Source organism: Triticum aestivum, chromosome 5B (assembly GCF_018294505.1).
Source record: "Triticum aestivum cultivar Chinese Spring chromosome 5B, IWGSC CS RefSeq v2.1, whole genome shotgun sequence".
Classification (NCBI taxonomy): domain Eukaryota; kingdom Viridiplantae; phylum Streptophyta; class Magnoliopsida; order Poales; family Poaceae; genus Triticum; species Triticum aestivum.
The window spans coordinates 590,892,198-590,904,100 of NC_057807.1; the positions used below are offsets into that span (position 1 = coordinate 590,892,198).

The 11,903-nt window shown below is 42.5% G+C and overlaps 1 protein-coding gene across 2 annotated transcripts; it reads right to left on the reverse strand.

The window, feature by feature from the left end:
• Window positions 1-4,564: 4,564 nt before the first annotated feature.
• LOC123113465 (malate dehydrogenase, glyoxysomal) lies at window positions 4,565-8,549 on the reverse strand. 2 transcript variants are annotated; one of them, XM_044534698.1, is made up of 9 exons: window positions 8,296-8,549; window positions 7,992-8,207; window positions 6,729-7,043; window positions 6,486-6,575; window positions 6,293-6,376; window positions 5,290-5,325; window positions 5,122-5,211; window positions 4,942-5,036; window positions 4,565-4,844 (listed from the first exon to the last, which is right to left on the reverse strand). In XM_044534698.1, the coding sequence occupies exons 1-9, from the start codon at window positions 8,368-8,370 to the stop codon at window positions 4,772-4,774; spliced, it is 1,074 nt and encodes a 357-aa protein (XP_044390633.1). In that variant the 5' UTR covers window positions 8,371-8,549; the 3' UTR covers window positions 4,565-4,771. The 2 variants fall into 2 exon arrangements, with proteins under 2 accessions (XP_044390633.1, XP_044390632.1); XM_044534697.1 differs by having other exon boundaries at window positions 4,942-5,211.
• Between the last annotated feature and the right edge of the window lie 3,354 nt (window positions 8,550-11,903).

Genomic DNA, 11,903 nt, shown 5'->3' on the forward strand with positions numbered 1-11,903 from the left:
GCGCGCGCAGCCAAACCAGCAAAGGGAGGAAGTAAACTTATCTGTACCCGCATATAGCTGCTGGCCGCTGTTGCTGTCCACAAGCCCACTTGGGTGGTATAATTAATTCCCAACGCACAATTTTTTTACGGTAATGTTAACGCCCACACGTGTGGGCGTTTCCACATCGCCCACACGCTTTCATCACCACTCATTTTGCCACATATGAATAGATGACATCAGCAGAATTTTTTTTGGTTTTCGGCTTAAAAATGTTGTATCTCCTAAATAAAAAAGCGAACTAAAAATCCGTTTTCACCATTAAATCCGCCTCGACGAGATCTTCAAAACTAGACCCCATGTTGATATGTTTCGACGGATTTTTTTTTTGCTAGAAGTTGCCACGATGTTTACACAGCAGTTGCCATAGGGCTTAAACTAAAGTTGCCATGTGGAAATTTTAGTTTGTAGATCATGGCAATTTTAGTATTTTGATGATAGCAACTCCAGTACTTTGACCATGAAAATTATTTTTTGTATGAACCATGGCAATTTTACGTGCATGTATCATGGCAATTTTAGTTTATGGTTCATGTCAAGTCTAGTTTCTTAATTCCCTATTTTATAAATGTCAAAATTTACTTTTAAATGTAGAAGAAAATAGCTGAAACATATCATGGCAACTTCAGTGTAAACATCATGGCAATTCATATGCAATAGACATGGCAATTTTTAATCCAAAAAAAATTTCATCAAAACATATCAACATGGGATCTAGTTTCGAAGATCTCATCGTGAGGGATTTAATGGTGAAAACGGATTTTCAATCGGATTTTTCGTTTAAGAGATAAAATATTTTAAAAACTGAAAATCTAAAAAGATTCCTGCATGCATGCATGCGATGACGTGGCAATCTGTTTACATTAGAGACGTGTGGTGTGTTTCTCTTCCTGCCACACGTGTGGCAGTTAGCGCGACCCTTTTTTTATTGCAAAGACATGATTCGAACACATGATTCGAACACAAGCTAACCAATCCACCAGACAATTGTTCTTGACATTACAGAGAGACATACCATATACTTGATGCTTTGTGGGTCAGCCCAGCTACAGAGCTTATCTTTATTTGGGCTCCTTCTTCCGGGTCAAGGTCTAAGTGAGGCATCAATCTGTAATCAGCCTTTTTCATGTTGGTTTACCCAATCAAATAATCCCATATTGATTTTTCACACCAAAATCTATCGATTTATATACGTTAGCAAGTTTTTGAATCAACAAGTTGGCTAGAAAATCATTACACAGAGGGCGGGATGGGACATTACAGGGGCAAAGGGAGAATGGAAAGATCCATAAAATCGGCCAAAGAAAGAAAGTCGGGTGGGAGATTATGGGGGGCAATTGGAGAAAGGAAGACCCATTAAATGGGTGAAAGATATATAAATTGTGACATGCACGGCGAAACAGAATTAAAGAGTGGGACTTTGCATGCTGGCCATTAAGAATGGTTGAGGGAACGGAAAGACACATTAAATGGGCAAAAGAAATAAAACCGGTATTGCGCCTATGATGGTGTTGTGCGGGTGAGAAAGGAAAGGCATAATTGTGACATGCGTGACGGCCGGGGTAGCAAAATTAGCAAGTTGCGATTTGGATATAAGTAGAGCCAAAACAAACAAAAAACATGACGTTGCCTTTTTTCGGCCTATTTTCTGACCACTACATTAAACAATATCACCAAGCCCAACCAGCCTAGAGATCGGACCAAGCCCCTAGGCTCCTAGCGATCGATCCATACAAGCCCAGCCACCGTCCTTTCTTTAGCCATCGCTCAAAAGGACGAAGCCCTAGCCTTGATGCAGGAAGGTCATGTTTTGCTCAAAAAACATAATTTGGTCATATTGGAACTAGATAGAAGGTACATTCTATAGGAAACGAGAAGATCGTATGTGTGTACGTCTGGCCGACGGACAAATCGACCATGACCTAGCTAGCCTTATATACGCGTCTGTGGAAGCATAATTGATCAAGTGTAGCATCTATACTTGCGAGTCTCGCCGAAAAGCAACCGGCAAACCATAGTACGTGCGCCAGTTTGTGTATCATCTTCCTCAACGAAAAGTATTTGTCATGGGAGTAGTGTGCGATGTGTCATTCGGGTCTGCGCCAACACATGCAGCTGGATGCCTTGAGTTTTACGTTAGAGTTGGACGCCCCTTTTCACCCCTATCCAATATGATTGTAGTTATTGAAATTTCCTTCCGTCCGTGGATAGTGTTGCCTTCGACATTGCGTCTTGGGCATCCATGCAGCCGGGAGATGCGCGTCATGTTGGGAGCCAGCCGGCCGCTATTGGTATGAAAGAACTTTTGCGCGTCACCCAACCACGCCGCATGGGTCGAGGCTAAGGGTCAGGAAAAACATGCGCCCTATGTCATCGGAGGAAAATAGTTGGGATGGAGGCTATAGTCAATGTCCAAGGTGCACATAGGGGAATCTCACGCGAAGGAGAGGTTGAATGCCAAGAAGATTTAGATAGGTAGTATGTGGTTACATCGTACACAAGTACTCCCTCCGTTCCTAAATATAAGTCTTTTTAGACATTTCAAATGGATTACGACATACGTATGTATGTAGACATATTTTAGAGTGTAGAATCACTCATTTTACTTCATATGTAGTCACTTGTTAGAATATCTAGAAAGACTTATATTTGAAAACGGAAGGAGTACATATTAATGTCATAAAAGCTAAGCGATGCATGTACCCTGAGGAACCACCGGAGGACACCACAGTCACTGTCGGTGAGGGGAGGGAAGAAGGGATAAGCTGTGACACAAGTGACACAACATGTTGGAATAGAGGACTTGAACCTATAGAGGAGCTTGGGCCATGTTTATTGGACTAGGAGCGTGTGATATATTTTTCTTCCGTTGCAACGCACGGGCAATGTTTCCTAGTTATTTCAAATAGTACTATGAGGAAACTTCCAGTACTTAAAAAAGTGATTTTCAATTGTATGACTATATGAAAAAAAAAATATGATTTCAATTATTTCATTACTTCAAGAAAGTGTTCAACTTTGTCATTATTTGAAAGAAAATAAATCCAACTTTGACATTATTTCAAAAAGCTATCAAAAAGTGATCTCAACTAGGTTTTCTCAAATGATCTAAAAAGTTTGTGTTATTAAAAATAAGTGTTCTTGACTTTAAAATATTTTCATATTACCAGTCAAAAATATATTTTCATATTAATATTTAAAAGATTGATATTTGGAAGGATTTCATTATTAAAAAAAGTGAGTTCAACTAGTTCATTATTTGTAAAAAAAATATTTCCACCTTTTCACTATTTTAGAAAAAAATAGCACATTTTATGGAAATAATTTCACATATGTTTCAATTACATCACTCGACTTCAGAAAACATTTACTATATAGTTTCAGAAAATACTTAACACACATTTCAATTGTTCCACTCAATTTCAGAAAATATTTTACATATATTTCAATTATGCACTCATTTTCAAACAATAGTTAACATAGATTTCAGTTATATCACTCAACAAGAAAAAGTAACCTATATTTTAGTTGGTTGAAATATTGAAACAATGAAATTTAAACGACTTCAAGCAGATTCAAGATTGATCTTGTTCTAAAATAGAGTACATAATTTCAGTGTAGAACTTATGAATGATAAGAAAATAAAGTGCATGACCGGAGAGATTGGGGGAGTGGGGGAGGAGACAATCTGGTATGATCATGATGCCATTAGAAACCACTTAATGTGGAACTTTATTTCCGACTATGTATCTTATCGTGATTTTTTTAAATGGTTACCCTACCAGCGAACATTTAGTCAGTAAGGCATGTGCAGGGAGCCTATTTGTTGCTCCCGAGCTCCATGGAGCTCAGTTTATTTTTTATTCTTAAATGATTTTTTTTTAAATATACACAAGTGTATAGGGATGTATACTACATCTATGTAAATTGTCCTGATAAAATAGGTTTTGATATGAGCTCCACAAAAACAATAGGCTTTTATAGTGAACAGTCGTGTGAAAAATTACATATGTGTGCTACCTCCATCACATACTATAAGACGTTTTTGCATTGTGCACAAAGGGAGTAGTATACATCCATATGTATGTTTCAGATGTTTTTTCAAAATATGATTTTCGTAATTTTCAAGAATCCAAGCTTGCAGAATATTTTGTGACTTTGATTTTCGTTTGTAGTTTTCAAAAATCTGGGCTCAATGGAGCCCAGGAGCCAAAAGCAATTTGCAGCTCGTCCACTCCTAGTTAATGATGAAGTAAAAGACAATACGAACTAATGGGGTAAATACTTTTTTAAACCAGTTGCTTCAACTTCAAGCTCCAACGTTTTGCTGAGAATTATCATTTTTTCAGTTCCAACCCATAATTTCATGCTTTATCAACACCCTATCATGAGCCTTAATATAATGTGATATTCCATCTTTTATGTCACCAATACTGTTCGCCCCCCTCATGTTCAAATCCTGGCTCCGCCCCTAAGCGTGTAGATATAGCATGTCCTGAGGCTGTAAACATGTTAGGTCCAGCTATTCACGAAAGTATATGTTCTTCTTGTCTAGTACGAGTACATGATTTATATTCCACGACGGGAAAAGGCTCAGTGCAGCTAAAGGAGGAGTACTAGTACTGTCTTGCACATGCAGGGGTGGCTTTACAGGTATTGGAGCACTATATCACACTCTTTCTTTAGTCTTTGCATATCTGTATAAGGTTGGGGACGGTCCATTCGTACGATCTCACTTGTTCATGAACGACACGCCCTTCTGAATGCTCTCGCTCAGCTCCTTCTTCGCCTTCTCCAGGCCGGCTCTGCAAGCAGACATCAGGCAAAGCGATTATTTTGGGAAAGAAGGACGTTTGTGATGATTTGCATGGAAGCGACTATAATTGAGTAGAGCTGATGTACCTCTCGAAGTCATTCAGTGGCCCAAGAGGGAGAATCTCCTCGGCTCCACCGCGACCTAACCTCACTTTCGATGCGAAGAACGGCAGCTCTGTCACCTAATGTGAGACAATATGGCCACAAATCATAAGACTCGGTGCTGTGAAAGATGAGATGTAGGGATCTGGTGTGACTAAACGATACCTCAGATGCGACATATGAACACTCCACGATGCCAGCATCACCACGCATTCCTCGCAGGCACGCGTCGGCGAATTTTGCAGCAGCAAAAGCCTGAGGGTTTATTATATGTTAGTGTTGGGTATAACTTGACTCACGTACTAATCATGCAAAGTAGGCAGCACAACCTACCATTGACAAAGTTGCAGAGCCTGCTCCAGCCTTTGCCTGAATTGTAAGTGAAAAGGGGATGTGAAACTCAAATGGAGAACAGAAAATAAAAGGTGAAACTGGAACTGTAGAAGTTTCAGATACAGAAAACCAAAAGGATATGAAACTATATAACTGTGTGCAGTACGACATCTTTGAGTACTGCAGAAACTTCATTCATGCTTACCTAATAGGGTTTGTATTACACTTCCTAAAATATCTCTATCCAATCAAAATCTATTATCAGTGCTGGTAATTGGGTCTATTAGTTGTCAAATCTTCCAGAAACTACTAACACTAATTCACAGAGGGCGTAGATAAGGGTATGCATCTGGTAGCGCATAGAATATCACTATGCCAAGGATGAAATTACAGCTAAATCCTCACAACACAACAATGGCCGTTCACTGTCACTCTGTAAGTCCAGTTAAAAAAAACGTCAGTCTTTAAGCGATTCTACTTCAGAAAACAACTGAGATGCGGTGTTGCTATCTGGACTTTGTGCATACATACTACAATAAGTATGTACGACTAAAATCAATTCATTTGTCGGCTAACAGTAGGACTAGAAAACTAGAGCCTCATATGGCTACATGAGGACATTGCTTTCGAATGTCTAATAAGCATGGTAGCATTGAGCTGTATGATTGGATGCCAAATTTGTTAGGCCTTCTATTGTTTTTGCTCAGAGACATTTGTTAACTCTGGACTGTAATCGTGAGGACCCCAGCAACTACCTATATACTTATGCACCATTCTCGGCTTTCAATGAAAACCAGGCACAAGGCATATCATTTAAAAAAAAGTATGAGACCATTAGAAAAATGGGGTTTGCACTATAATATTTCTCCACAAAACAAATATTGGAACCGTTTGTCTAGTATCTAATAATCAGTCAGAAATGCATAGCCAGAGTATTAAAAAAAACTGAAATGAAGAACCCACAGGGAAGGCTTCAACCAACTAAATGTGAACAGCATCATACCTCCACAACTTCTGTACCACCGTTCTGTATGCGATTAGTCAAATAGCTGATTTCATCTGGAGTGAATGAGCATGGAGGGCTGACCTGCGGAGATGTTAGTTTCAAATTAGCAATTGATGTTCATACAAGCTAGAGATTTTTTTCTTAATGAGAAATATTACATTCCCAATTTGATGACAACAACATAAGATACCTGTGACAGGAGGGGTAATATAGTGACCCCTGCATGCCCGCCAACAACTGGAACATTGACTTCTCTTGGATCAACTCCAAGCACTTCCGCCTGGAAAAAAGCAACAAAGAGGAGAAGTAAATGAGTAAGAGCCATAAGCAATGCTAGTAGAGTATCTAAGCACATGATGTTGAACTTGAGCATGCAAGCATGTAAAAGCTGTTTAAGAGAAGACATTCAAGATAGTTTCCTTAGGCTGCATACCACAAAGGTGTTAGCCCTTGCTACATCAAGTGTTGTCACTCCAAGGAGACGCTTGGGACAGTAAGTTCCAGCTCTCTTGAAAACCTCCGCAGCAATGGGGACGGTTGAGTTCACAGGGTTGCTGATCAAATTCACAATTGCATTAGGACAGCTCTTGGCAACGCCTTCACAAATCGAGCGAACGATCCCAGCATTTTTGTTGAACAGATCATCCCTTGTCATTCCTGGTTTTCTTGGGAGGCCGGCAGGGATGATGACAAGATCCATTCCTGTAAGTGCTGCCTCAAGCTGTTGTTGGCCAATGAAGCCGCGCACCTGAAAGTTATATATAACACAGTTATTTATCACATCAGTATCTATGGTCAAAGACAGAACAAATCTCTAATTGATTTGAACAGTCTGAAAATATTAGACTGCAAATGTTAGCTGCATACAAAAACTTCCAAGACAATCATTTCCTTTCTCTTTTCTTTTCAATTTGCAGCCAATTCAGCATTTTGTGAAAATGCTTCCTGTCATTTCTTTCAGACTCTCAATAGTCAAGACAATAACAAAGCTTGGACTGCACTTATCATTTGCCATATATGAACTAAATGAATAAATAAAAGGTACTTCTGAAGAATACACAGTCAGTACTTCTTTTCCATACAAGGCATGCTATTGTCAAGGATTTGGATATTTTGGGAGCTCCACTAGACCAATAGCACAAGAAAAAATCAGTAAAGTATGAGATGTCAAATTGCTGGTGCACCAGAAACTGCACATGATTGGGAGGCCATTATTTAACACTTTCAGGTGTTTTCTGAAGAATAACAGGTGTTTTTTCTTTCAACATAAGACAAGCTATTGTCAAGGCTTCAGATATTTCGGGAACTTCACTAGGCCGATCGCACAAGGAAAAACCAGTAAGGGATCAGATGTTAAATTGCTGGTGCACCAGAAACTGCACATGATTGGGAGGTCGTTATCTAACAGTTCCAGGCTGCTGAACCTGCAATCATACCCCCAATCGGTCACAGTTTAGGTAGGCAGCGTGCGGAGCGGTTAAGAATAAGAATCCCCCATCAGATGTCACCCCAAGTGGCTGCAAAAGCATCGGAACACACCAGCTAGAAAGCTAACAACGAGGCAAGCCACCAACCAAATGAATCCGTGCTCACAACGGCATCCTCCTGATCGACATCACTATGATTAACGCATAAAACCCGTCGCTGGCAGCTGATTCATCACGGAGGAGAACAGATAGTAGGTCGGGTCCGTTACCACGGCGCTGGTGTCCATGTGGCTGACGTCGGCGGTGACCCCCGGCGTGTTGACGACGTCGTAGAGGTGGAGCACGGAGACGAGCGGGTTCATCTTCATGAGCAGCGACAGCGACTGGCCGATCCCCCCGGCCGCGCCCACCACCGCCACCTTGAACCCCGGCGCGCCGCCCTTGGCGCGGCACGCCGCGGGCCTCAGCGCCGCGGGCTCCTCCATCTGCGCACGCACAGGAATGGGTCACATCAGACATGGTTCTCTACCAGTAGGCACAGCAGCGGTGAAGATTTGAGGAAATCGGGCTTACCTGTGGGCGTGTGGGGTTGAGGTGCGCGGCGACGCGGGCGATGCGGTGCGAGGGGGAGGTGGCGTCGGGATGCATGGCGGCGGCGGCGCGGCGACGGGGAGGAAGGAGGAGGAGGGGGATCTGGGCAGCGGGGGTTTATGGGTGGGGGCGCGAGAGCGGTGGGGGGCTTTGGAGGGTTGCGGGGAGCGTTATCCGGTGGGCTGTGGCTCGGAGGGGGCGGAGGGATCGGGCGGCGGTGGTGAGCCGAGGTGCCGCCCCGTCCCGAGAAGCTCATCTCTTTTCTCCGCCACTGCTCCTCGCTAAGCTCTGCCCGTGCACTGTTCCCGGTTCGTTGGGGACTTCGGGTCACCGTCACGGTTGGGTTTGGTGCCGTGGAGTGGGAACCGGGAGGGAGGGAGGGAAGGGAAGAGACTCGCGCAGTGAAGAGTGAACCGGCTTTGCAACCCTTCCGGCCGGCAGGCCGGCTCCCGGCTGACGCGAGTGTGAAGACAGAGTCTGGAAAATGGGTTATTGGGATCATTTAGAACTGCCACTTGTCAAACGGACACGGGATATGATATGACAACGATTTATAAATGTAAGTGTGAAGACGCAGAAGTTAGGAAAACAAATAATTGCGGCGTCATGCTCATTTGATTTTTATACGATAATTTTGTATCATTGCAGAACCCAATGATATTTTTATATGAAGTGTAGTGCAAGATCATTCTCTCTTTTTTTTTCAACCAAGGAGGCACATATAGATAAAACCATCAAGGATTGTATAACCTTTTGAGTTCAGAAGCCTTTTTTTTTCAACCAAGGAGCCCACTAGCGACACAACTCGAAAAATCGTGCGAGACACCAGCTGACATGAACGAAGCATTTTTTTTTCCACCTGTGGCCCGTCTGTTTCATGAGTTGAGGTCAGGTGAGCTTGTTGCAACTCAATGAGATTACACATGATGTATCTGAATGACAACTTCCATGTGCACGCACATTGTCGTGGGGAGCAATGGCCATAATGTCTCTTCTGATGGTTGTCATGGCCAATGTCATTTCACCAGAAAAAGTATAGATAACCCCAGAACTATCACATAGCCCCCCCCCCCCACTTTAAAACATGGTTCTTAATCCCCTAGACTATCCCAAACCGAATAAATCACCCCCAACCTCCACTTTAGCAGTATGGAATGGTGGTTTTGCATACGTGGTGCCTGGGTTGGGCCCATCGGCCGGTCATGTCAGACAAAGGCTGCTGGGTGCGGTCTAAAATGACGCCCCGAGCCGGTTCGACCCAAACCCAGCCCCTTCGCATCCCTTCCTTTCTCTTCCTCTCCAAAACAATCTCCCTTCTCTCAGAGACGGCGGCCACGAGGTTTAGCGATGATGATCAACGGCATGAAGTGAGAATCGAACGGCAGCGCGACGAGCAGGTTAGTCACCGAAGATGGATGCCCAAGCATGTGTTGCAAAACCTCTGTTTTTTCTGTTTTAGGTTGGGGTTTTCGAGGGTTTGGGGATTTCATGATCTCTGGTTCCAAATTATCTTACCTTCGTCATGTATGGAGTTATTGATTTGGGTTAGTGTGACCATGCTATGTACCATTAATTGATTATGGTGCACTCGAGATAGTTGATTTAGGGTTGATTCGGTTAGAACTAAAATTAAAAGAGTGTTTTTAATTTAGATTCTTTCAATTGTGTAGACAGATTTGAGGCATGGAGAAGAGCAGCAAGAGCGGTAGTGACTGGGAGGATGAGTATGCACCAGAGCAACAGTACAATTCAGTTGGAGAAGAGCAACAACGACAACAACACTCAAAGGTGCAACAACAATATTCAAATGGAGAAGAACATCAACAACATTCAGAGGAGGAGCAGGTTCATGCAAATGCAGAGGAGCAACAATAATATGTAGTTGCAGAGGAGCTCATGGAAGAACCAGAACCTTGGCAATTTCCCAACATGTATTATCAGCCTAGTAGGACTTCTAAATTAACAGTTGGCAGAGGAAAATCAAGTGTAATTGAGGAGGAAGTAAATAGTGGGAGTGATTTATTTGATAGTGACTATGCTATTCCCCCTTCGGAGAGCAACAACTCAACATCTGATGATGAGGTCCTAGAGATGAGAAAATATGCAAAAGAATTAAAGCAGGAAGTGAGAAAGAACATGTTGAGAGATGATGAGGGCAAAACATGCAATGTGCTTGATGATTTTATTGTGCCTGAAAACTCTTGGCTAGATGATTCAGGTGGAGAAGGTACACCATATTTTGAAAGTGATGGCGATATGCCATATGATGAATGCAGCGATGGAGAGGTAAATGAAGTGAGAGAGAGGAAGACAACAGGCAGAGTTTATGATGACAGTAATGAGAAACCAGAGTTTGTTGTGGGCATGGCATTTACTGATAACAGGGAATTCAAGCAAGCATTTGTTAAATATGGGCTAGCAAAATTCGACCATTTAAGATTTCCAAAAGATGGAAAGAAAAGGGTGAGTGCATAGTGTTCATGTCCTAGTTGTCCTTGGAGCACATATGGTTGAATTAGTAACAGGTCAGACTGGTTGCTAGTTGTGAGGTATAATAATGAGCACACCTTATTCCTAGGAGGGACAACAAGCTTGTCACAAGCACAATCATTGCGAAGAAGTATTTCATAGAGATAAGACACAATCCAACTTGGCATTTAGAGCATATGCAGGAGGCAGTACTTGAGGATCTTCTAGTTGATGTTAGTCTTTCCAAGTGCAAGAGAGCAAAGAAGCTAGTCATGAAAAAGCTCACTGATTTGACAAATGGTGAGTATTCTCGAATCTTTGACTACCACTTAGAGCTAGTTAGAAGCAATCCTGGCAGCACAATGACGGTGGCTTTAGATCCTGAGACTTTTGACAGTCCAGTTTTCTAGAGAATGTAATTTGTCTTGATGCCTGCAAAAAGGGTTTCCTAGCTGGTTGTAGAAGAGTTGTGGGGCTAGATGGTTGTTTTCTGAAGGGTTCAATGTCAGGTCAAATATTGTGTGCAATTGGTAGAGATGCCAATGATACGTCCATTTTGCATCATGTTTACCTACTGTTATTTACGTTGTTTTATTGCATAATAATGCTTTTTGGAGTAATTCTAATGTCTTTTCTCTCACAATATGCAAGGTTCATACAAAGAGGGAGAATTTCCAGCAGCTGGAAAAATGGACCTAAAAAAGCTACGTCAAGCCACCTATTCTGCACAACTCCAAATGAGTTGATACTTCACGACGAATTTTTATGGAATAAATGAGAATTATTGGAGCCAATAAGTACCAGAGGGGGCCCACCAGGTGGGCACAACCCACCTGGGCGCGCCAGGGAGCCCAGGCATGCCCTGGTGGGTTGTGCTCCCCTCGGCCCACCTCCGATGCCCCTCTTTTGGTACATAAGTCATTTTAACCTGAAAAAAATAATGAGAGGACTTTCGGGACGAAGCGTCGCCGTCTCGAGGTGGAACTTGGGCATGAGCACTTTTGCCCTCCGGCGGAGTGATTCCGCCGGGGGAAATCATCGTCATCATCATCACCAACAACTCTCCCATCTTAGAGAGGGAAATCTCCATCAACATCTTCAATAGCACCATCTCCTCTCAA

Bases quoted from the DNA above. Each gene is read 5' to 3' on its own strand.
- LOC123113465 (XM_044534697.1), bottom strand. From the start codon at position 8,370: ATGCATCCCGACGCCACCTCCCCCTCGCACCGCATCGCCCGCGTCGCC. The intron at 6,377-6,485 runs GTATCTTATGTT...ACATCTCCGCAG, and splicing joins TATTACCCCTCCTGTCACAG to GTCAGCCCTCCATGCTCATT. The intron at 5,212-5,289 runs GTAGGTTGTGCT...ATAAACCCTCAG, and splicing joins GCTCTGCAACTTTGTCAATG to GCTTTTGCTGCTGCAAAATT.